Genomic DNA, 22,911 nt, shown 5'->3' with positions numbered 1-22,911 from the left:
TGATGATGATGATGATGATGATGATGATGATGATGATGATGATGATGATGATGCTGTTGCTGCTGCTGATAAAGATGATGATGATGATGATGATGATGATGATGATGATGATGATGATGATGATGATGATGATGATGATGATGATGATGATGATGATGACGACGACGATGATTATGATGATGATGATGATGATGATGATGATGATGATGATGATGATGATGAGATGATGATGATGATGATGATGATGAGGTGATGGGACACGTCGACGACGACGATGGTGATGATGATGATGATGATGATGATGATGATGATGATGATGATGATGATGATGATGATGATGATGATGATGATGATGATGATGATGATGATGCTGTTGCTGCTGCTGATAAAGATGATGATGATGATGATGATGATGATGATGATGATGATGATGATGATGATGGATGATTGATGATGATGATGATGATAGATGATGATGATGAATGACGACGACGATGATTATGATGATGATGATGATGATTGATGATGATGATGATGATGATGATGATGATGATGATGATGATGATGATGATGATGATGATGATGACGATGATGATGATGACATCGTCAGCAATAACGAAGACGGCGATATATATTACCTTCAGCAAGGTATAAGCCACATATGACCACCACCACCAGGGGTAATAACAAGCGTGGCCGATAATGAACCAACATTCCTAGGCCAATCATTCCTGTAAAAGAAGATGTACAGATTTATTTATCACCAGCCTTTTCATCCCCCCCCCCCCCCGCCAACCCCCCCCCCCCCACCCCAAACTCCGGGATACCTCAGTTGGTAGAACAATCTCTTCATTGTTGCAAGGGAACCGAGATAATTACCTGTTTACCAGCAGTGTTTGGGTAACTGAGTCAGATCTGGCGGGAAGTCCTTTGTGATAGACGATGGTGTAGCTTCCTATCCTTAGGAGAGTATGCAAATGTTATTGAGCGTTTCAACCTCTAGAAACGGGGATAAACTCCACTTCCGAAGACCTTATGGCTCCGAATAACGACTCTTCTCATTTCGGTATAGTATCCCGATTCATACTTTGCTAAAAGTTTCATTTGATATAGATTATGCGACTATGTGGTCTTGTGGTATGACACTCGTTTTCGGTTCGGATGGTCCTGGGTTTGAACTTCCTTAGGCTCATATTTGAGTCCTCGCAAAAGACTCTTTAATCTCATTCTCTCACCGGATTCAGGTGTACAATGAGTCCCAAGCCGTTCACAACGTTGTCTTTGTCCGAAAATTTGTAATATCGCTTAACAGGCGTCATGTCAAGTCTTACATATTAAGTGTTGCTGTTGGCCAGGGACCCCCTGTAAAGCGCTTTAAACACGTTTAGTGGATAATGCCCTATATAAAATCTCAACAAATAAATCAGTTGCTTTTATTGAGAATGGTTAATACAGTCCAAGTTGTTGTATTTATATACTGTACTTTGTACAGGTCACAGACTCTAGATGTTTCTCACCATTTTTCTTTTCAACCTCAGACCATACATTTAGTTTAACCATCCTGCCCCCCCCCCCCCACACGCACACACCCTCCATCAAATATACCAGTTAAACGCCAAAGTTACTTAAGATACTCCTTATCCTTGGAAAACCAACTCGGGAGGTGGAACGGGCTTTAAGTGTCAGCCAAATAGAGCCTAACGTAACACCCACAGCAGCAAACAGTTTTGATCGCGTCACATGCTAATAGAGTAACAAAAGTTCTTTATAATATCCGAGTTATTATTCTTCTGTTCTATCAAAACGAAATATTTTTGGATATTTTAAGCCAGGAAACTTTTCCATTATAATCCCTAATCATTGATCGTGTTTTCAAAACTTAGTCATTATCTTACAAATGCACTCTATGATTCCACTTCGGTAGTTTATATAATTATTTTACAATTCTTCAAGCCACGTTGAAAGGAATAACTTATGTTCAACTTATGTTTAGGGGGAAAATAAGTTTTTGAAATGTTTACGGGAATAAGTGAATGGAATTTATTATTATTATTTTATTATTATTATTATTATTATTATTATTATTATTATTATTATTATTATTATTATTATTATTATTATTATTATTATTATTATTATTATTATTATTATTATTATTATTATTATTGTTCAGTTTTAGCACCACCTTTCTTCAATATTTATATATCCCACATGCCAAACTGCCAAAGCCCTCAAACTTGGATATGCTGACGACCGAGTCTTAGACTGAAGAAGTTCTAAGCAAAGACACCACCCGCCTGAAACAATACTTTGATTAGTGATGCTAAAAATGATCACGACCAAATCAGTATCCACAAACTTCAACTTCAATAATCTAAATGTAACAAAATAACTCAAAATCACAGTCGGTACCTCAATACTACCCCCAGACTCCATTTTTAAATACATCGGCAACACATTGGAAAGACAGCTAAATTACAGCAAACATATTGAGGGAACTGCAAATAAAATTGCAAAAAGAAACAGCCTCATGAGAAATCTCGCATGTGCCACCCGGGGAGCCTCACCACAGGTACTGAGAACGTCTGCTCTGGCAATGTGCTACAGTTTGGGAGAATACTGTGCCCCTGTTTGGATGAGGAGCACACATGTAAACCTCCGAGACATCCGATTAAGAGAATCAATGAGAGTAGTAACAGATGTATCATGTCAACTCCTACTCAGTGGCTACCAACACTGAGGGGCATTACACCGGGGTAGTCTTAGACTACAAGACACTAATCAAAAGATGCATTCAAGAATTGATGAAACAACAATATACTCCTATACAAATAATCATAAAAGGATCACCTTCAACCACAAAGCTCAAATCGAGAACATCCTTCTACCTAACAAAATGGTAGACTTCAGCGTGGAAAAGAACGGGAGAGAAATGTATATCAGGGAAACACCATCATAAGAGATCCCTCCAAAAATGCCTGCATTCCACAATGCCAGGAAATACTGGGTTTCCTCAAATCGCCTCTTAACAGGACACGGCAGAACTAAATAAAATATGTGCAGATGGAAACTTGGGAACAGTGATGCTGAAAATGTTAGGCAGCTCCAGAGACCAGCGATCACATCGTCCTCCACTGTCCAGTAACTAAACTTGAAGGTGGCTATGAAACAGTTATTTGGGTGCAGGAAGACCTTCGAAGATGGGTTGACTAAATGATTTTGGAGGTGTAGTCATACACTACTTCTACTACTACTACTACTACTACTACTACTACTACTACTACTACTACTACTACTACTACTACTACTACTACTACTACTACTACTACTACTACTACTACTACTACTACTGCTACTACTACTACTACTACTACTACTACTACTACTACTACTACTACTACTACTACTACTACTAATAATAATAATAATAATAATAATAATAATAATAATAATAATAATAATAATATAATAATAATAATTATTATTATTATTATTATTATTAATATTATTATTATTATTATTGTTATTATTATCATTATTATTATTATTATTATTATTATTATTATTATTATTATTATTATTATTATTATTATTATTATTATATTATTATTATTATTTTAAAAAATCAATTTCTCAATCTCAAGTTCAATTTTTGGCATAATTTCAGTAAGACATATTATCATGAGATTGTGTTTCTGTATCATGCATGTTAATTCTGATCGTTTGTTAAGTAAGCTATCGACATTAGAATATAATACAACATAACCATAATTTGATAAAGGAAGATGAAAAGGCACATTTGTTGAGGTGTCACTATCAGGTGTTCCAGACACATCTGTGTTAAGTCATTAGTCTGAGTTCTGTCGTGTCGATTTAAGGCGTCTTGAATGAAATTCTCTTCCCCGGGACTGTAATAGGTTTTGCGTTGGGTTTGGTGATTGTCTATCTGGCATTGCGATTGTATAGGGGTTGTCGACGCGATGTACATTTCGTCTTCAGTCTGTTTAATTGAACGAATTCGAGGGCTGGGCGTGTCGGCGCCAGTTGATTGTATTTGGGCATCGAGGGGACTGTCTGGATCCAACCTCAGTCTCACACCATAGATGGTGACTGCCACGATTTTTGCGTCCCTTCGGTATCCTGCCCAAATTGGGATGACGTAATTTGTAGTTATTATGACATTGAAAAAACGCAACCGTTAGATATGCAATGAAAATCAATCAATACACTTATATGGACGAATTTAAAGTTGAAACGAATATTACTATAGGAAAGAAATACGAAAATGAATATATTAAACAAACACTCATATCTCTCTCTCTCTCTCTCTCTCTCTCTCTCTCTCTCTCTCTCTCTCTCTCTCTCTCTCTCTCTCTCTCTCGTTCTCTCTCTCCCCTTCTCTTGCTCTCACTCTCTTTCTTGCACACACACACAGACACACACAAACACACACACACACACACACATATATACATTTTCTAAACGTGCGAATAGCCAACAGTTGATTTGAATTGATTTGGTTCAATGGAGAGAATGGATGTAGTATATTATTATTATTATTATTATTATTATTATTATTATTATTATTATTATTATTATTATTATTATTATTATTATTATTATTATTATTATTATTATTATTATTATTATCAGTATTATTATTATTATTATTATTATTATTATTATTATTATTATTATTATATTATTATTATTATTATTATTATTATTATTATTATCATTATTATTGTAATAATAATAATAATAATAATAATAATAATAATAATAATAATAATAATAATAATAATAATAATAATAAATAATAATAATAATAAACTACATCCATTTTCTCCTTTGGACCAAATCAATTCAAATCAACTGTTGTGATTTCGACATCGAAATCAATGTTCGACATCGACATAACTTCGTATTCAGACAGAGGGCCATTAATTTATCTCTTTATAGGTAAATGACAAAGAACCCTTGGTAAACAATTTGAATATTGTGGCTATTTGCACGTATATAAAATGTATGTGTGTGTGTCTGTGTGTGTGTGTGTGTGTGTAAGAGAGATATATAGAGAGAGAGAAAGAGAAGGAGAGAGAGAGAGAGAGAGAGAGAGAGAGAGAGAGAGGGAGAGATGAGTGTTTGTTTAATATATTCATTTTTGTATTTGTTTCCTATAGTCATATTCGTTTCAACTTTAAATTCGTCCATATAAGTGTATTGATTGATTTTCATTGAATATCTAACGGTTTCGTTTTTTCAATGTTATAATAACTACAAATTACGTCATCCGAATTTGGACAAGATGCCGAAAGGACGCAAAAAAAAGAAACTCGGATAACTTCGAAAACATCCCTTCCCCCCAATGTACCCCTTCTAAAGAACTCGGCAACCAAGACTTACTTCAAACATTACAAAATACCATTTAAAAATCGAAATGAAAGAACTCAAAGACCTAATTATCCAACTAAGACAAGAAAACATGGAATTAAAACACGAATTAAAACAAAATAAAGATGAAATAATGGAAATGAAAATGATCAACATAAAAAACAAGTTGAAATGACCGAAAAACGAAAAAACGAATTAGAAACCTATTCGATGAGAAATTCCCTCCGCAGTTTTGGAATTCAAGAGAAAACACACGAAACCAACATTGACTGCCTTTTACTTGTTCTGGACTTATCCAATAGATTAGAAACCCAAATTGACATCACCGGAATTAACACTTTACACCGTACTGGCAGAACGAAATCAAATCGACCCAGGCCAATAATTATCACATTTGTTATTCGATTGGATCGTGATATGGTGCTCAAGGCCAGAAAAAAGTTAAAAGGCTCGGGCATTTCAATATTTGAAGACTTAACGCAGAAGAATTTCAATCTGCTCAAAGCAGTACAAAATGACGAAAGGATCGACTCGGCATGGTCAATAAACGGACAAGTCGTGGCAGTAACTATCTATGGTGTGAGACTGAGGTTGGATCCAGACAGTCCCCTCGACGCCCAAAGACAATCAACTGGCGCCGACACGCCCAGCCCTCGAATTCAAATAAACAGACTGAAGACCAAATAATATACATCGCGTCGACAACCCCTATACAATCGCAATGCCAGATAGACCACCACCAAACCCAACGCAAAACCCATTACAGTCCCGGGGAAGAGAATTTCATTCAAGACGCCTTAAATCGACACGACAAAACTCAGACCAATGACTTAACACAGACCTGTCTGGAACAACTGATAGTGACACCTCAACAAATTTGCCTGTTCATCTTCCTTTATCAAATTATGGTTATGTTGTATTATATTCTAATGTCGATAGCTTACTTAAAAAACGATCAGAATTACCATGCATGATACAGAAACATAATCCCATGATAATATGTCTTACTGAAATTATGCCAAAAATTGAACTTGAGATTGAGAAATTGATTTTTTAAATAATATTAATATTAATAATAATAATAATAATAATAATAATAATAATAATAATAATAATAATAATAATAATAATAATAATAATAATAATTATTATTATTATTATTATTATTATTAATATTATTATTATTATTATTATTATTATTATTATTATTATTATTATTATTATTATTATTATTATTATTATTATTATTATTATTATTATTATCATTATTATTATTACTATTATTATTATCATTATCATTATCATCATCAGCAGCATTATATTATACACATTTACCTTGCTCATCTCATAAAGAAATATGAAAACTTTAATCTTGTTTTGATACCGAATTCTGGAAAGAAACTGCACAGACTAAGAATAAATGGTGAACAGGTCTTGTCAGAATCAGTATATGGTAGAACTGATTTAGTTCTCCTATTAAAATGGTTTAATTAACTCTGTAACGCCCAGTTTGAGTTGTCAGATTTTTCAGTGTGGTGTATGATTGCTAAATTTTAATTACTATTTCAAAAAGCAGGCTAATTTTTTTAGCAGGAGTGCAGTAAGAGCAGTTGATAAGTGTCGCCGCTCTCTTGGTGAAAATACAATATATTACGACAGGTTTTAGTAAATTTAAAACGTGACCCAATTAGCGGGGTTTATATTTATGTATTTATTTTTACGGTTTTTTGGGGGTTTTTTTGGGGTTTTTTTTTGTTTTGGTCTTTTGTAATTTTAGGCTTCCCGATAGAGGTTCCGATGGCTCAGCTGGTAGAGCACTCGATTCACGCGCAAAGGACCCGCATCGTTTCTAAGTGCTAAGTGCAGTCGAGATTAATTTCTGACTCTCCTCTCCCTTTTCGCCTAGCAGCGATTGGGTAGTTGAGGCTCTTGAATCTGCCGGAATGTACTTTGTAATAGATTAGCGTTCAATCAAAAAGGAGAGCAAGCATTTGCTATTGTCCTTTTCACGATAAGGGAAAGTTGAATAACCTTTCGCGCCATGATCCCACTGAAGGGCGATTTTCTGAGTAAATTTGAACCCTGTAAATAAAGGGGTTTTATTTACTGAAGTTACGATGATAATACCGCCTTACTCGAATAAAACATATTTTTGAAATCTTGTCCTTCAAATATCAATCGATTGAAATTACCCTCATGTTGTCAACAACTTTCAAACCTGGGACTTCCGGCGGTCATATGTTTGATAGGTTTTTGGCAAGATTATTGTCATTATAATCCAGTGATATCCGAAGGATGATTTTTCTGGCTAAAATTTTAAATATGTGTTTAATTTTTGTGTTGTTGTTTTTGATTTTTTTATTGTTCTTGTTTTTTTGTGTGTTTTTTTATTTTGTTTTTTTTTCCCCGATTATGGCAGCAATCTCTTGTTTTTAAAAAATATTGGAGATAGTAGTCAGGTTTGGGTAAAATCGAACCCCGCAAGTTAAGGGATCGGATATGCTAAAATTGGAAGATTAATGACATGCCGCTGAATTGTATTCTTCAATGTACTACAAAACAAAATTGCATTAGTGAGCCCTACGGCTATGAAGCGTGAAGATCTGAATTTATATTATTCAATCGCAAACACACACACACACACACACACACACACACACACACACACACACACAGCCACACACATATATATATATATATATATATATATATATATATATATATATATATTTTTTTTTTTTATTTTTTTTTTAATTGTATTTTTTTTAAAAGAAAGAAAAGAAAACTAAACAACTTGTGCTTTTATATAGAGAAACCCAGGCGTGGAATTATGTCCCTATAATTTGATGAATGGGAGATTTGTTTTGTTCAGAAATATACCTGTTACGGTCGGCTGCGATTCACTTGCGGAGTTTGAAGTTCATATGATCTTTTTTTTCAGATACTTATCTACACTTGCACATGATTTTTTAATCGCAGGTCTGCTTACGCTTACGCAGAATTTTTAAACAGTCAAGTGATTCATGTTGATGCACCATGTTGCACATACATGTATAGTATTGGTAATTTTTGGTTGTAGTTTTTTTCCGGGCTTATCTAACATTATTTCTTAATTTTGTTATTTTTATTGGTGATATTTGTTCATTTGCTCTGGGGGTGTGGACGGGGGGGGGGGGGGTTTAAATAACATTTATTGGTCAATTTGAACAATCAGAACATTGGGACATTGAAAAAAAAATAGACTGGGCTGCTTAATCGGGACAGTCAAAAACAAATATCTACACGAGTAAAAGTCATTGCCGCCCCCCCCCCTCCCTCCCCGCAAAGACACAAAACAAAACTGCGCAATTGAATAAAGGGGTGAATTGTGCCCTTATGGTCCAAACGTCTGTGGTGAAAGATTATCATGTATATGTGTATGTAAATTGTATATATACATATATAAATATATATATATATATATATATATTATATATAATCATATAAATATATATATATATATATATATATATAATATATATATATATATATATATATATATATATATATATAATATATATATATATATATATATATATATTATATTATATATATATTAATATATATATATATATATATATACTAAAAATTATAAACAACTTGAGCTTTTATGAAGAGATACACTAAATATCCTTTTTTATAATTGGAAATATTCTATCGCCTCGATATTCAATGGAGGAATATGGATCATCCATCAAACAAAATGTCTCAAGTCGAAATGAATCGTCCTTACAGTTCGACGCTATATAATGGGAGTTAATAATCTTGCTCAGAGATACAGAATCAAAACAAAAGTACCCGAGGTGGACTTGAACGCTGAACCTTGCTGGTTGCTATGCAATGCCTTATCCACTCGCCATCTTGAATTTACAACAACAAAAAATAAATAAATAAAAAAGCTTGGCTGAGTTTATATAAACATTAGTGAGAAGAATAAATATACACTTTTTTTTAATTGGCAAGAAGTTATCATTATCATTCAAATAGGGGGGGGGGCGGGGTGTAGGTGTCGGTGAACTCAGGCACCCTGACGGGGAGGGGGACGGTAGGGGGGTAGATGGGGTCTATGAGCTGAGACATCCCTTTATAGAAAATAATAGGGAATGCGATTATTGGAAGAGTAGCGTCCCTTGATTGGACGTCACCTTACAGAGAGAACGTCAAAATGGTTTTGCGCATGCGTCTCTCTCGTCCTCGCTTTCTGTGAAGTGTCTCATGCCGCTTTCACCGGAAGCGAGGACGAGAGACGCATGCGCACAACCAACTTGACGTTCTCTCTCTAATAACTTTTCCGCCGGTGACGTCCAAACAAGGGATGCTACTCTTCCGTTATAGTCAGATTTTTAAAAGTGGCGCGTATTTTTCTTCTCTTTCTCAGCTGTCCCTCAATACACCGCCGCAAAAGTTTGTATGAACCTCTGAATCAATTTGTCTTAATCAAAAATATATTTTTTCATTAATTGTAAAATAATAGGGAAGGATTTCGCTTATTACAGCGATATTAAAATCGATAACTGGTAATCATTGTAACGTATAGACGATTTACAGTATCAAAATTATGACTTTTCCGCTTATCCAATTTGAAGGAATATGTCTAAAAAATGTTCGGTTGATTAAAACTTAAACGATGAAGGAACAAATGGCAATCCTTAATTATCAAACTTCTACATATTATAACTATCAATACCTATTACTGATGAATACAAATAAAAATGAACATTATTTATAGAAATAGCTTCTGTTTTTGCCAAAGAGAATTATATATATATTTAATGTAAATTGGTCAAAAGTAGAAATTAATCAAGTTATGATACATTGTTGCCACGAACATCTACATCTGTTCGGCAATTACAACAACTACAACAACACCACCGCCAACAACAAAGACATACTGGAAACATCAATTGTCACATTCTAATGACCGGATGAGGAAAAGGAGAAATGAAACGACTATGGAAAGATTACTTGGCATCACTCTATCCAATGAAATGTAATTTTCCTCCAATTTGCCAAAGTTCAAGCACGACCTTTTCCAGTCTTCCCTTGTTCTATCATTTATTACTTCGTCAGTGAGAGTAAATTTGGTGTTCTACCACTCATCTTTCCCTTGTCCAAATGAGCTCGATAGGATTGCGCTCACAGTGATATGGGGAAAGTCGCGCAACCTCGTGTCAAAACCCATTGACTAGACAGTCTGCTCTGAAAACTGTTTCTGTTTGTTTTTTTCTTTTCACCAGAAGTATAGTTGGGCCTTTGATAAATAGTCAGAATATGTGGTGCTGTCTGATTGGAGCCATGAAATCATATCACTTAATATAGTGGTCAACGTTGGAGCATTGAGGTGTTCATGGGCCATAGAGTTGTAGTGTGGCCCAATGCAATACGACTGACTGCTTCGAGGAAAGGCAGCAAACGCTTCCTAATCCAGTCTTCAAACACCTCTGCATTGACTCCAGAATGATAGTCTCTACATTAGAGAGGATGCAGAAAAGAAAAAAGAAATGGTATGGCATGCTCTAATACACACAGTATCTTCACCACCTGTAAGAACTCATGAGTCTTTTTCTACCCGAATTATCAGAGGTCCATTCCTTTGCCGGATGTATGTTTACGTTCAGCCAGTTCCATCCATCATTGGATGATATCCATATCAAAGTTGTCTTGGATCGTTTTCCTCTCACGTCGTTCAACACTGGTGATCTCTCCGTCTTATTTCGATAAACATCTTCTCGGGGTTGATTGTGAAATTCCAATTCCATAGCTGTCTTCTGTAATGGCGTATTGATAGATACAAGTATTTTTCTTTTCGCAGCCGTGCGAGGGTGTCGTATCGTATCGTATAGATTAAAAGGATATTTGATTTAAAAGCCTTTGATTACTCTGTGAAACGTCCGTGCATAGATAAACATCTTTAAAAAGTTATATAAAAAGCATCCATTGTTAATATGACAATATTTAGTATATTATAATCAGTATTTCAAATGATTTAAAGCTATATATTTCATATCGGTAATTGCCACAGGATGTAGATAATAATCAATTAAATCATAAATTCCAAATTTAAGGCAAACTACATAAATTGTAAGTTCATAGCAATTAAAGAGAATTGTTTTTATTCGGAAACACGAATGACGTGAACTCATAGTGAACAGCAGTGTATTGTTCAATGCGCGGAAAAACCAACTATTATATCACCCATTAATACAGTTCCAAAGCAGGATGCTTCTTTCAGACTAATAATAGATTTAAGAGAGTTGAACAGTTTCTGTAGTCCCAGAAAGTTTCTTGACGAGGACATAAATTCACTACTTGAAGTAGTGAGTCACAAAAACCATTTAGTTACATTCGACAAAAAAAAACGGATTTTATCATATCCAGTGAATGAGGAAATTACTCAATACTTAGCTTTCGAATGGGATAATACTTATTACAAATTTATCGTACTTCCATTTGGGGCTCACTTTAGCCCATATCTCTTTTGTAAAATTATACGTTGTGTAATTCAAATCCTAAAACAGAACGGTTTTTCGAGTAGTGGCATATGTGGATGATTTTTACTTAGCAGTCATGCTGATAAAATATTCCATGATAGAGATTTAGTCATTGATGTGCTAGGAAAATTAGGCTGGTAAATTGATTTTTTTTAAAAATCAGCGTTGGATCCATCCAGCAGTAAACAGTTCATTGTTTTTTTCATATATACGTACTCAAAGGCACATAACGAGGCAATTGTATTTAAGATTCCATCATAAAGGATACAGAAATTAAAAAGAGACATAAAGCGTTTAGTGGTAAAAGTAAAAGGGTCAGCTAGAGCTAAAGTTAAAATAGAATGTTCGGATTGTTTGCCTATGTGGCCAGTGCGTATCTATTACTAGGGCCATTTTGCCAGCCAAATTACTAAGAAATTTATATAGACCATTGACATCTCGGTTGTTATGGCAAGACAATCTTTGTATTGATAATGCTTATCTTTTCATGATTTAGAATCGTGGCATGAATCACTCTCAGCTTGGAATGGTAGAGCGTATTCCACTGTTAAATCTAACGAACCCACCTTACAATTAGCGACAGATGCATTAAAACCAGGTTACGGGGGTACCATATTATACTCTAATTATTATACACAAGGTTTTTAGCCACCTTACATTTCCCAACGATGTTCAAACTACAGGGAAATTATAGCAGTGTACATGACTTTGCATGCTTTCAAAGATGTTGTAAAAGGGCGAACAGTACACATTCTGTCAGACAATGTGGCAACGGTTTCATACCTGACATGCATGGGTGGTCCAAGCCGACAGTTGTTCGAAATAGCCACAAACATTTGGCATTTCGCGGTCAAGAACAATATCAACATCAAAGCACAATATCCAGAATGGGTGAAAACACCACAGCCGATTGCCTCAGCAGATATGCGTCCCCATACGAGTGGAAACTGCACCTCCGTATTTTCCAATACCTCAACACCAAATGGGGGCCCTTCTTGGTCAACAGATTCTCCAGTATGGCAAGCACACAACTACCTACATACAACAGTCATTGATTCGATCCGTTGACTTCAGGGGTAGACGCATTCAGTCAACCATGGAAAGGGTGTAACAATTTTATAAATTCCCCCTTTTCACTCATGAACCGGGTTATAGAAAAAGTAATTAAAGACAAAGCCATTGCCACATTGATCTGCCCGATTTGGCCTGCCCAAAATTGGTTCCAAAAGCTGTTAAAGATAAACATTTGTCAATCTCGTACCTTCAATAGTCCGATTGATATAATTTAGTGAGAACTAATCACTATTGTGAGCAAGACGAAAAATAGAGACTAGGACCGTGAATGTGCCCTTACAGAGAGAACGTAAACATAGCATTGCACATGCGTCACTTCTATTAACTGTGGAAATCTATCGCTTGATTATTGAGATATCACTATTTAAATTATATTTCAGAAATTACTTTTTAAAAGTTATTATATACGTACTTTTATAAAATTAAAATAAAACCCATTAACTTATTTTGATGAAAAGTTGACAGTGGACCTGCCAAATCTTTTCTCAACCATCTTTTGGTCTAAGTTACTGTACCGTAAAGTCAAGGATATCACGGTGGGCCATCATAATCTTGGGTGCATTCTTTATTATTGTTCATTCTTTGCAACACATCACTGTGAAGAATTCAGCATAATAAGGTTATTGGTTATGTTTTATAAAAGAATATATATAATGACAACTTGAAACGTTATTTCTCAAATATAGTGATTGTCACCCCTATGTAGGAGTGTGGCAAGTAGGAGTAGACATATAGAAGTTATACAAGTTCCCCATAGTCTAATGTCTGGTGCCGAATTTATTTTTTCCCTTTTACTGTCGAATAAAGGTCCTGAAACTTGACTGATAGTAAAAAAATGTTTTAGGTTTAAAGAAATATGTAATAGTAAAGTAGTGGCAGAGTATTGGTACGTTGTATAGGGATAGGTAGGTTCAGAAGGTTTGCCCTTTTAAAAGTTTATTATTGGTAGAACCATGAAATGGATAAAGAGACGCCCTTTCCTGAGGTATCTCACATGCTGTTGGTGGAGAAAAGGACTCGGTATTAATATCACCCTTGGCTATCTGAGACAAGGTCAACTCTCGTTTAGAATATGTCACTGATAGTTACATTTTTAAACTTGAAATTTATATAACTTATTGTCAATATTTACGTTCAATTATTATGCTTTAATATAGACAAATGATTGTAGTTTTTAAAATAACCATAACTTAAATTTGATCATTTTGACAATTTCCACTTTAAAACCGGTTTTCTTCGAAATCCCGAGTAATTACCGCTTCGAGGTTCATATATATATATATGTATATATATATATATATATATATATATATATATATATATATATATATATATATATATATATATATTTATATATATATATATATATTTATAAATATATATATATATATATATATATATATATATATATACTTATGTATGTATATTATATATATACTTATGTATGTATATTATATATATACTATTATATATAAACAGACAAACGTGAATTCATAATCATACACAAAGGCACTTACATATACACATATGTGCTCATACATACTCACATATTTATCAAAGATTCATTTAATAGGTAGATCTGAATAGCTCCGTTAAGATGGATCTTTTTAAAAGATATCAAAGGTCTGACAGTTCCACACAGCTGGCAGCAGCAAAGGCAAAAGATCGTTCAGAGGTTTTAGTTTGAAGGATTTTTCTTTCAAAAAATACTGAGTTAGAATACCTGAGGGAGCGACTTGGACTGTAGGAACTGATTTTAAGTAATCCGGAATAGTGTTGTGACGACGTTTAAAGGCAAAGCATACTAGTTTATAATCAACTCTTGTATTCACGGTCAGCCATTGAAGGTATTAAAAAAAGGGAGTTATATTTTCAATTCTTTTTTGTCTGAGACAATCTGGGATCAAAAATCGTAAGACAGACACCAGTGAAGAGTGAACCCGGGACTCAGAAATATGGATAAATGTGAATATTGAGTGAATCTTGGGCGCCAGGAGGTAGAAATCAGTGGTGAGTGAACCCAGAACTGTGTGAGGTGGAGACCAGGAGTGAACCCGGAACAATGTTGATCGACACCAATGGGAAGTGATCAAGGACTATAGGATGATATACATGTAGCGTGAGCCTGTGAGATGTGGAAACTCTAAGAAGTGAACCTAAGGCTCCGCCCAGTGACCCCAAATCTAAGCGGGACGTCACAAGGTTGGGAATGAACCCGGAACCAGGGAAGGTGGACATAAATCGGGAATAAAACTTGGTCTATGAAAGATGGACACCAGTGGGGACGGACCCTCAGAGACTCAGAGACGTGGATACTTGTGGAAAGTGATTGAATTCAAGGCTATGGGAGGAGGATACCAATGAGAGATGAGAGGATGGCGTTGCTGAGGTGAAGATCGATTGATAATAAGCTAAAAGAGACTGGCCTAACCTGGAATAACATCAGCGCCCATACAGCCGACAGGTAGAAATAGAAGTCTTTTGTATATGCCTCATGCTCAATTTGGCTTGATAAGGATTCAGCAAATTTGTTCCATTTAATAGAAAACACATATGTGATGTCAAAAAACGAATTCATTGAAGGTGTAAACCTGTTCCTCCGGAGGACTGTATACAACCATTGTGCAACTGATCTTCTGGTTTCAGACTGATTTTATTTTATACCCGAAATAAATGGTAGTCAAAAATAACGATCATCAATCCTCATTATTGTATGTCCCTTAATCACAACAATCTGCCTATACACCCTGCTACAGATGATAAAATTACGCCACTCCGTGATTATCTTGGGCAATCAAAGAGTTTCTGCAATGACAGAATTTAAGCTGATATTCAGAGAAGTGATAAGACATGGAACAAGATTTAAAAAGTTAGGTCAGGATAGAGACGAATGGAAACTGTTTTTCTGCGACCTATACCCTGACCAAGCATGAAAAAGGCAATGATGATGATGATGATGACTCCGTAATTCATTATGTAGTCTATTCATTATTAGTCCTCTGGTAGACTGATTACACCCGTAATTTTTCTAAGGGTATGGGATACTGTGTCAAACGTTTCTCAGAGTCTATTCATTGACATTGTCTAAAAATTTCCACCGTTATCACAGAGATAATGCATTATGTCGCCATAGAGAGATTTTTATAAGATATATGGATTTTAAATTATAATCCTAATTCTTAATTTTTAACATTAGTTTGCTCATACCATTTTGATTCCCAACTTTGTCATGTTCTAATAAAAATTCCATAAACTAATGCCCTAAAATCTCTCCATGGTGACATGCTACGGTACAATATTTATAAGATGGAAGAATATGAAGGTCATTCCTTCATTAATTTTTTGTGGAACGCTTTTTTGATGTTAGACACTCAAATTAGGTCGCAAAATGGGCATCAACACAGACAATTAACATTTTTCACCATAAATATTGTTTTTTTTACCCTATAATGACGATACGGAATGATTAAAACCGCCCAATATAAGTTATTACATTTTTTTAGAAAAGACCCAAACCGCCCCTTAATGTTAGCAAACCTGACCGGTAATCGAGAAGTCAAGGTAGACTGATTCTTTGGAAATTTTTTTTCTTGTATTTTTCTTTCTTGCTTTGTCTGGCACCTTTCATATACACTTTTGTTCAGTTCCCAATCAGCTGTCTTCTATAACAGTTTGAATGGCCTTGCAGTCCCACCTTCAAATTGTGAAAGACTTGTAGATACAGTGTGCTATGTCATGCTCGCCGCTTCTTATTTTGAGAGGCAGATTTCATTCAATGACAATTAATTCCCTTTATTCATCCCAGAGGGGAAATTTGTCTCTTGGGTCTAGTCCAAGGGAGACTGGAATAACCCAGGCGATAGCCGCAATGCAGCGCCGCAAATTGCGCTAGGGCGAGGTGACTTGCTCAAGGCAACACAGCGCTTGAACTCGGTACCTTTGGGGTCCCAGGTCTAAGACTTTTTGCAAAGATGGAGGTCATTTAAATCGATCGATACAATTTGAAGGACGAGTTTTCTGGCCACTATTTTTTTTAATACGTGCCTTTACAAATTACGAACGTTAATTGGTAATGAGTTGAATCAAAATTAAAATATACAACTTGACTTTAAATCATTTATCAATACTAATACAATTGACCAATTGTTTCAAGGCACTCTACTCACATTCTCTCACCGTATTGAGATGTAAAATGAGTACCTGGCCGTTAAGAGTGTCGGAAAAAAATGTTATATCGCCTAACAGGCGTCATGTATCGTTCTACATGTTCCGTGTAGCTGGTGGTTATAAATGTCTCACAGTGACCATGGGCCAACGAATGGTAGCGTTGTCCAATACAATACAGCTGGGTGCATCAATGAGGGCAGCAAACGATATGTAGTTAGTCTTAGAACACCTTTGCATTGACCCCAGAGTAATATTCCAGATGATGCAAAGAAGAAAAAATGGCATGGCATCCTTTTCAATATCCAGTATCATCACCACCTGCAAGAATAACAATGATTCTCTGTCCAGGGCATTTTTTCTGCTTTAATAATCAGACGTCCAATATTTTTTCGGATGTATATCTACACTCCATATCAAAGTTATCTATGATTCTTTTCCTGCCACGTCGTTCTACATAGTCCGTTCCCTTAATGGAAAAATTGTGCAAATCCTGTAACCAGCATGAAATTTTCACACAAAGTGCAGAATTTTATGAGGATTTCGAAAATAGGTGGCTCCAAGTTGAAATATAGCTGGAACCACGAGTTATTGCCCTTTAAAGGTAACAAAATACATTTTTTCAACATTTTATTTTTTTTTCTCTAAAAATTACGGTTTTATAAATGTTTTATAATGATGTGGTTATTTTGCTATTCCCTTGCGTACTTTGGACTCAGCAAATATTTTTCCATTTGAAATTTATTGAAATATTTAAGAAAATACGAAATTCAATTGGGATTTTTCAGGAAATTAAAAAAAATATATATCTCCTTGCTGGAAACTGTTTAAATGGTTTAGAATCTGACATATGTTTGAAATGCCATGCATTTCAAAAACATTTTTTAATCTTCACATCCTCTAAGATCAAGCAATATTAATTTGATTTTTTAAAAAAAACAATAATAGACAATTCAACCGCCAAAGCAAGTACCCCTTCTCCTCCCGACACACACGTACAATCACTCTCAAACATAAGAGTACAATGTATCTCTATCATATAGCAAATAACACGTTTAAATTTATATATATATATTGTACAATACATATTTATTCAATGAAGAATTGAACCATTTAAAACATTTTTTTTCTGTGTACATATTTAACAGCAGCATTATTATAGATTTACATCCCTTTTTAAAATTTACATTGTTGAAAACATACAATTGAAAAACGTGTTTAAAGTCAATCATTGTCTCTAGAACATTGACCATTGCAGGCACATAACAGAGTACATGGAAGAGATGCCTTAACACAATTGCATCTTTTGGAGCATCCCTTTGATGAACAGTTACATTTAATCAGATTTTGTGAGGCATGTGTAAGGTCAGTCAAAGTGGACCACTTTGGCATCCCATCTTCTTTCCAACCAAAATCTGATTTGGAAGGAAGACTAGGGTCTTTAGCAAGAGAGCGTTTCCATACATAACCAGCTTGGTAAACTGCTCGATTTAAATGCTGTTTGAGAGCTTCACGAGTTGGTGGCATATTGTCTGGAAGGCGTGACATTTTTGTAAAAAGTTCACGCCGGCATTCATTGACAGCAGATAAGTTGGTTGCTCTGTCCAACAACAACAGACAAATCTCTGGATGATGTTGAAATACTTGTCTCTTTATAGAACTGGCAAATTCTTTTACTAGTTTCAGCTGTAATATCTTTTACCCTAGCATAGGAAATTGATAAACCCAGAGCAGACAGTTTATCAATAAGACCTTTCTTTCTGGTTTTGGCAAAAACCATGACTCCTAAATAAACGGGGATTGGGGTTTCCTTGGACAACTATTTTCTATTGCTACCTGAATTTTGCGGGCTTTTGTTGTTGTGGTTCAACATGATAAGCTGTGAAATTGTCATGGTATGTCGATTCTGATGACCTAAACTTAGCGAACACTGACCACTTAAAATGCCATTCACAATTTTCACTAATTTGTGTGGTACACTATTGACAATGCTATCATGATCTATATTGAGGGGTGATATGAATGTATGATTTCTTATTTCTGCTCTTATAATATCAACTGCTTTTTGTATTGCAAGATCATCATTTGAATCTAAATCGGAAATAGCTGCTTGTGAAATAATATTCCCCTCTTTGAAAGTAAGCAAGACTTCCCGCCCATCCCTGTATTCCATTAAAGAAGGAACTCTCGATAGTAAATTTTCTTTGAATCTAGTTTTATGGACATATACATCCGACAAATTTATGGCATTTAATTTTGACAAAAGTAAATTGTAGAGATCATTCAGCTTAAACACAACATTTGTGTCTGTGCGAGCTTGTTGTTGATCAATAAAATTGACAATATCCTGTTTGCATTCTGCAATGTGTGTTTTGTATTTGTTGTCTGAAGTATTTTTACATCTAAAATCGTCTGCTCTTCTGTGGAACAGTATAAGGCAAGGCTTATGATACTTTGCTTCCATCGCAATAAGATCACCCTCCGCAAATACTCTAAGAATACTTGTATCTGAAAGAAGGACAGCTTCCTAGTAGACTTTTTGTGAAAGAGCAGGAGTCCGGACCTCAGTCAATTCCCCTTCACAACCCTTACAAAACAAGCAGTGTTTGCTTATATGTGATGTGTTTAATGTGCCTCTTGTATCAGGACTTGCAACTGCTTCACTATTACATTGATTTATCTTCTTTGCAAGCCTTTTGAGTTTTGATTTATGAAACCTGTGTCTGCAATTCTTATGGTAAAGTCCATCATTGTCTCTCAAAAAACTAGCAAGACATTTCACAGGTTGGTTAATATTGAATTTCAATGCTATTGGCAATCTACCTGAGTCATGAAAAAGTTTGATATCCTCAGAAATGGCAACATAAGTGTCTTCAATACAATTTAACTTGGTTGCTTTTTTAGGGTTTGTGAGAGGAGAATTTTCAATGGTTTCTTAACAAAACAGGCACTTCGACCAGTCAATTTCAGGGGAAGCTTGATCGAGTCTTGGAACTTTGTTCAGATTTTTACAGTCGACAATGGATGTCTGCCGCTTCTTTCCTCCTGCCATATTAGCGCATTCTAGGAAGGAAAGAAAAATAAATCAAAACCCCATGACATACTCAAGAGACAATATTTAAAGTTATTTCCTACAAAGTGTGAATTACGTAGTTTCTCAAGTTACAGAAAATGTTACCATCTTAAGGCGATATAGGGTAGCTTGAGAGATGGCAGAATGAACAAGTTTGTGTGCGTGCGAGTGTGTGTGTGTGTGTGTGTGTGTGTGTATGCGTGTTAGTGTGTATTTGTGTGTGTGTTTGCGTGAGAAAGGTTAAACACATATTAGTTGACGGGGCTTGGATAGCTCAGTGGTAAGATTCTCTGCAAAACAACAATAAAACAACAACAACAACATCAACACACACACAACGAACACATACTTCCAAATACCTGTTAGAATGGAACTTTAGTCCTTGCAATCTTGACCATTCAACAAATCAAACTAGCATTCCCATTTGACGAGGTCCCCAGGCATGATGCTTTTAAGGAAACAAAGGACTGTGAGGCTGGCAAGTAGAAATGTAACAAACAAGTCAATACATTGTTTAAAAAAAAAACAAACCTAAACATGCAAAAGGTAAAGCAATGTGTGTGAATATTAGCGTGTATTGTTAGAATTATGTGTGGAAATGTTCTTTTTTTGATCAACTGAGTTAATAATAAATTAGTTATGTTTTTTTCTTTCTCGGTCAGCAGTAATGATAAACACCGTTATTCTATCATCAATCATCGACAGGTTAATCTATATCTAATCGAATCTAAAAGGGTCTAAATTTAGTACTGACATAGCACATGTAACTTATATTATACTAAGATAGAAAAATATGTTCAGATCCAAGCATGGGCCATAATCTTACTCTATCTTTTGCATCCTGGGGGCTTATGATATGACTGTGACTCAGCTTTGATCTGACCCAATTCTTTTTTCACAACTCAATTCTTTTGTCATACATTGCGCAATACTTATCGCACTAGCATGCGCATAAAGTAAAATAACATCACGATGATATAAGACATTTATAATAGATGAAAAAGATTGTTCCTTACCTTTTCAATGAATATCGATTGCACAAAATAAAATTGTAGTTTGTTGACATCGTTCAAAAGACAAAACTCATTCTCTCAGTTATTTTTTAGACAACACATGATGCCATTGTCGGTAGATGGAGCTGTCGTTATCTCGAAGGGAGAGGCGGTGACAGATGACAAAACCGCATTTCGATTTAGCATTATTGTACTGTACACAATGGTTGAAAGAAACCTCTTTAACTGCTTTAAATATATTTTTTTTAGTCTCTTGTTGTTGTTTTTTTCGTTTACAGGCGCTAAGACATCCTAGTACATACTTAGTAAAGGATAGGTCGACCTAATGACTCATAGTTTTGTTGCACGGGCAAAAAAGGACAATTTTTATTGGGGTTTTTTCTGCGGTCAGAAGACCCAAAAAATGTTTTAAAATAATTAAAAGCTATATTTTTGGTAAATAATAATGGAAAACATTAAAACAAACATATGTCCACGATCAAAAACTAATCAAGATGTTCTTAATGGGTGAGAATGTTTTTTTAAAAATACTTTTGTCATCGTGCGCCAAAACGTCACAAAGTGCGCGTTTTCACTAGACTTTACGACAAATTTTAAGGTCTTTTCAATAAAAATGGTATTTGGAGCCACCTATTTTTCGAATCTTCATAATTTTCTGCATCAATTTGTATACTTAGTTTGCTGGTTACAAAAAGTGCACAAAACGCACGGAACTTGCCGCTAAGAAAACGGACTAACACGGGTGATCTCTCTGTCGTATTTCGATAACGATCATCTTATGGTTGTTTGTGAAATTCCAAACCATTGCCGTCCTCATTTATGAATTATCGATAGATACAAGAAGACTTCTTTTCGCAGCTTTACGAGAGTGGAACTGATAGAGATTCAGTACCGTATCATGTTGTTTAAGAGCCTACTATGTTTTTAAAACCTTTAAATGCCCTGTGAAACGTTCATGCATAGACAACAATATGTCAAAGTTAAATAAACAATTTTTGTTAATTTGACAATATTAAGTATACAATCACTATTTCTAATGATTTATAGCGAGAGATTTCATATCAGTCTTTGGTAATTGCGACATGATGTAGATGCCATAAATAATAAATTCAAAATTTAATACAAACTACATGAGTGTTATGTTTATAACAATTAAAGCGAATTATTATTATTTGGAAGAAGTATGACGTGAACTCATAATCACTACGTTAGAACACGATTTTTTGGATATACGATGAATTCATTCATACTTTGTTGTGCGTAACTTGTTTTTATTTTTTACATTGTAAAATCTGTAATTTTATGTCAGCTGTTTTAAAGTAGGTTGTTTATAGGTCTTAAAAAACAATTATTTTTAATATGGCATCAATACGGTCCAGAATCTAGATTCAGTTAAGACAAATTGATTCAGATGTTGACACAAAAACCAGAAAAACACGCGCCATAAATAAAAAATCTGACTATAATATGGTTGACGTGTGGTATAATAGGATTTAAGGTACCCTAAGATCAGTTTGTTTTATGTAATTGCTCCTTGTCAGAAGAATGATGATTGAATAACGTATGTTTTACAATTATTAAGTAAATGATTAATATATGTCTACAGTGTCAAATTCAGAGCAGTGCAGCGAAACAAAGAGAAATCAAAGAAGAAATTAATAAA

General features: G+C 34.7%; 1 protein-coding gene and 1 long non-coding RNA gene across 2 annotated transcripts in view; both read right to left on the bottom strand.

Annotated features, from left to right (window-relative positions):
• Positions 1 to 12,901, bottom strand: part of LOC144959396 (uncharacterized) — a 93,981-nt gene extending 81,080 nt beyond the window's left edge. The window contains exons 1-2 of the mRNA XM_078891975.1: positions 12,708 to 12,901; positions 639 to 731 (exon numbers count right to left, since the gene is read on the bottom strand). Coding sequence (XP_078748101.1) covers positions 639 to 731; positions 12,708 to 12,714 — 100 coding nt within the window. The 5' untranslated portion in view covers positions 12,715 to 12,901. The remainder of the gene's footprint in view (positions 1 to 638; positions 732 to 12,707) is intronic.
• A 7,200-nt stretch (positions 12,902 to 20,101) lies between these two features.
• Positions 20,102 to 21,486, bottom strand: LOC144959403 (uncharacterized). The gene is made up of 3 exons (XR_013642620.1): positions 21,252 to 21,486; positions 20,595 to 20,710; positions 20,102 to 20,225 (listed from the first exon to the last, which is right to left on the bottom strand). It is a non-coding gene; the product is annotated as an uncharacterized LOC144959403 (long non-coding RNA).
• Positions 21,487 to 22,911: the final 1,425 nt, after the last annotated feature.

Source organism: Berghia stephanieae, chromosome 14, assembly GCF_034508935.2.
Source record: "Berghia stephanieae isolate SIO BIC M18660-M18661 chromosome 14, UCSD_Bste_1.3, whole genome shotgun sequence".
Taxonomy (NCBI): domain Eukaryota; kingdom Metazoa; phylum Mollusca; class Gastropoda; order Nudibranchia; family Aeolidiidae; genus Berghia; species Berghia stephanieae.
Note: the sequence above shows the minus strand (reverse complement) of the source record. Positions and strands in the feature narration are given on the sequence as shown.